This window comes from Hordeum vulgare, chromosome 7H, assembly GCF_904849725.1.
Source record: "Hordeum vulgare subsp. vulgare chromosome 7H, MorexV3_pseudomolecules_assembly, whole genome shotgun sequence".
Lineage (NCBI taxonomy): Eukaryota > Viridiplantae > Streptophyta > Magnoliopsida > Poales > Poaceae > Hordeum > Hordeum vulgare.
The window spans coordinates 623947413-623951733 of NC_058524.1; the positions used below are offsets into that span (position 1 = coordinate 623947413).

The 4321-nt window shown below is 45.2% G+C and overlaps 1 protein-coding gene across 1 annotated transcript; it reads left to right on the top strand.

Moving 5' to 3' along the window:
• Positions 1-932: 932 nt before the first annotated feature.
• LOC123409307 (probable leucine-rich repeat receptor-like protein kinase At1g35710) lies at positions 933-3840 on the top strand. The gene has a single exon (XM_045102244.1). The coding sequence runs from the start codon at positions 988-990 to the stop codon at positions 3688-3690; it is 2703 nt and encodes a 900-aa protein (XP_044958179.1). The 5' UTR covers positions 933-987; the 3' UTR covers positions 3691-3840.
• The last annotated feature ends 481 nt before the right edge of the window (positions 3841-4321 follow it).

The following is a 4321-nucleotide window of genomic DNA, read 5'->3' on the forward strand; positions in this document are numbered from 1 at the left end:
TTTTATGAAATGGTCATATTATTTACAAGAAGCAGGGAAATAAAATCTGGGATAAAATCCTTCCACAGTCCAGGCGATCGGCTACCGAATGAGAGGGTGTTTGTTTTCAGGACTTATTGGTTTAGGTACTTAAAAAAGTCCCTATAAGTCCCACCTAAACCAAACACAAGGGACTTATTGGGACTTATTGTGGTGATTTGGGACTTATCAAATAAGACTCTCAGGAAGGAGCTTATTGGGACTTATCCCGGGCCGGACCTACCCCGCGTCACTCCAGGCTCGTTCCCTGCATGCCGCCCCGCCTCTCGGTCCAATCGCCGCCGCCGCCCCGCCTCTCGCTCCGGTCGCCGCCCCGCCTCGGTTCGTTCTGCCTCGGTTCGCCGCCCCATCGCCGCCCCGCCTCGGTTCGTTCTGCCTCGGTTCGTTGCAGCGGTGCCTCCAATCGCCGGACAGGCCCTCTCTTGAGCCTCGTTGCAGCGGTGCTTATCCTGTGTGCCGTACGCGTTGGCTGATGACGATCCATGTGAACAAGTGTATTATTAGGTGCAACATGGACTTATAAGTCCCTGTAAACAAACAGGTAGGGACTCGAGACTTATAAGTCCATGTAAACAAACAAGTAGGGATTTATTACTTATAAGTTGAGACTTAAAAAAATCCTAGGACTTATGAAACAAACAGGACCTGAATGTCTAGCTAAACTATCAGCAACTTGATTCGCTTTCTAGAAACAATGTACGCTTGCGTCAGACAGCCACAGCCACAAGCACACACATGGTCCTCAGTCATGAGCAAAGTCATGCATGACCTTACGACCGAGTAAACTACTGACTAGTATTCACTTTCCTGTGAGGCTGAGAATTAGGATACCCAAGATATTATTCGCGTTGTCCACACCACACCAATCTCTGTCATTTATGTGAACTCTAGTTTCTTGAAAACTAAGAAAATGCTTTGCAGCTTGCCATTTTCTTACCCAACACTTCAATGGCGCCCCTGAAGAAACTCTTGCATATCTCGCTTCTCGTGCTAATATGCGCATCCAAGGTGAGCAACACGGAAGCGGAAGCGGAAGCGGAAGCACTTGTCGGATGGAAGTCCACTTTGGTTGGCGCCAACTCGCTGTCCTCATGGTCAACTACGAATTCCACCTGCTCATGGTTTGGCGTCTCCTGTGATGCTGCCGGACATGTTACGGAGCTCAGCCTTCCCAACGCCGGCCTCAACGGTACGCTCGATTACTTGTATTCGGCGGCGTTCTTGAACCTCACCAAGATCAAACTCAACAACAACAATTTTGTTGGCGCCATCCCAGCAAACATATCCAAGTTGCTCACGCTCACTTATCTGGACTTGGGCAGCAACAATCTTGCTGGTGCCATCCCCTACCAACTCAGCAACCTACCAATGATTGCCAGGTTTAATCTGGCAAATAACCACTTGACTAACCTGGAAAACAGCAAGTCCTCACCCATGTCCAGTTTGAAGATGTTGTCGCTAGCTAATAATGATCTCAGTGGTACCTTCCCACAATTCATCCTCAACTGCACCAATTTGAGGATGAGATCCCTCGATTTATCGGGCAACGCCTTCTCAGGGCCATTACCAGATTCACTGCCGGAGATGGCCCCAAGGTTGAGGTATCTAAATCTGTCCGTTAATGGATTCTATGGTTCCATACCTCGCTCATTCTCGAGGCTCCAAAAGCTCGAGGAGCTAATTCTCAGGAGAAATAATCTGACAGGAGGAATCCCACCAGAACTGGGGATGATATCTGGGTTGCGAATCCTTTCACTAGGCAGCAACCCACTTGGTGGGTCCATCCCAACCTCACTCGGGCAGCTTCAGTTGCTACAGTTGCTCAGAATCAGAAACGCCAGTCTGGGTTCTACTCTTCCACCCGAGCTGGGGAACCTTACTAGTCTTAAGTACCTCGAGCTGGGTGAGAATCAGTTACATGGAGGTTTGCCACCATCTTTTGCCAGGATACAAACATTGTTATTTTTTGCAATGCCTGGAAATAATATTAATGGTACCATCCCGACAGAGATGTTCACAAACTGTACCAAGCTCGAGTATTTTGATGTATCCAGAAACTTGTTTACTGGAAGCAGCCCATCGCATATCAGCAAGTGCAAGAAGCTCAAAGTTTTTGTTGTATCGAGAAACTTTTTAACTGGAAGCATCCCATCGCATATCAGTGAGTGCAAGGAGCTCGTCTATTTTGATGTATCCGAAAACTTGCTCGCTGGAAGCATCCCGGTGGGGATAGGGAGCATGCGAAAATTGCAAGCATTGTTTTTGTCCAAAAATCATGTTGCTGGAAATATGCCATCAGATATTGGTAATGCAACATCTTTGCAATTCCTTGACGTCGGCTCCAACCATCTACAGGGTGAGCTTCCTAAAACTATATCATTGCTGGTAAATCTTGTTGCTCTCGACTTGTCTGGCAACAAGTTTACAGGTATCATCTCTAATCATGGCAGCAGGCAGTTGCCAGTTGTCAAGGTTGCCAATAGTACAGACAGTAGCAGCTTCTCGGGAGAATCACGGTCTGTCTTTTGTGGATTAACACTTCTGCAGCTCTTGGACCTATCAAACAATGAGCTGTTTGGAGATCTTCCTGGTTGCTTATGGAATTTGAAAGATTTACAAACCTTGGATTTGTCAGGCAATGCTTTTGATGGGGAAGTTCCAAGCTCAACTTTCTATAACTCTTCCCTAAGGTCACTGCACTTGTCAAGCAATAACTTCACAGGTTGCTTTCCAGTGGTGTTAAAGAACTTCAAATACCTTGTTGTTTTGGATCTCGGAGACAATAAGATTTCTGACGTAATTCCCCCATGGATAGGGGAAATCAGTCCTTCGTTGAGGATTCTCAGCCTGAGATCAAACATGTTCTACGGAAGTATTCCTTCGCAGCTAACACAATTGCCCCATCTCCAACTGCTTGATCTTGCTGAAAATAAATTAGTAGGTTCCATACCAGAAAGTTTCGTCGACTTCTCCTTGATGAGACACACATTTGTAATGCAACCGTCTGTAACAATTGACATACCTAAATGGTATTTTTACAATGGCAGCATGGCCATAATTTGGAAGGGGCGGGAGTACACCTTTAAGGGAAGACATGCATTTGTGACTGGTATTGATCTATCTGGTGAGATCCCTTCAGGGCTGACAAGTCTCAGAGGCATGCAGTTACTAAATATGTCAAGAAATAATTTGACTGGTTATATCCCAAAGGATATTGGCAATCTAAATTTGTTAGAATCCCTTGACCTTTCTTGGAACAAACTATCAGGTCCTATTCCTCCTAGTGTCTCAAACTTGATGTTCCTCACCACTCTTAATCTCAACAACAACCTTCTGTCTGGAGAGATACCTACAGGCAGTCAGCTCCAAACACTCGAGGACCCATCGATCTACGGCAATAATCTGGGACTTTGTGGCCCTCCATTATGCACTCCGTGCACAAAAAATTCGAGTAGTACTACACCACCTGTGGATGGCGACCATGAACATGAAGCGGTGTGGATGTACTACTCGGTGATTGCTGGAACTGTCTTGGGTTTCTGGGTATGGTTTGGAGCATTGTTCTTCTGCAAGATCTGGCGGTTTGCATTCTTCAATTGCATCGATGCCATGCAGAGGATGGTTGTGCACAAGATGGAGCGTACCTCCTGACTACTGTATTTATGACACTTATCTGCTTCCCACTATAGAAGCTGCAGCTCTTTGTTTTCCTCACCAATAATCTGCAAGTATATGTGCTTGTAGTGTCATAGATTGGATTGTAATGGTGATCAACGTCCAACAGAGTTGTATTGGTTTTTATTCTCTGAATTTGTGTGCTTTCCTACAGTACCATTCCATAGGATTTTCCGGCTCAATCTAGTAACTTCTTTTGTTTTTCTTAGCGTTCCCCTGTTTCTTGAATCCCCTGAACCAAAAAAGGCCGTTAAGTTCAAACTACTACTATATGAAAATGCCAAGAACGGCTTTCTCAATATCTCAATAGAAAAAAGAATTGAACTCTAAAATGAAATGTACGTCGATAAGAAAAACTAAACAAAATGTTTTGTGGACGAATATGATAGAAACAACCAGAGAGTCTGTCTCCTCTGTAAAAAAAAAAAGGTTAACCTTGACAGTTGTGACCATCTCAAATCAGGCTACCCCCTTTCCATTAACACAAAAACAACATGTTCTTACAAGCCAAGCGGGGGACGAGGGAAAGAGTGACAGCGAGTGTGAGCGCTTATGGAAAATCAGCTGCTGATGGCCCGATGTCGGAACATTTACATTCTTTTTAAGA

What these genes read in the sequence shown, in the direction of transcription:
- LOC123409307 (XM_045102244.1), top strand. Translation starts at nt 988, where the DNA reads ATGGCGCCCCTGAAGAAACTCTTGCATATCTCGCTTCTCGTGCTAATA.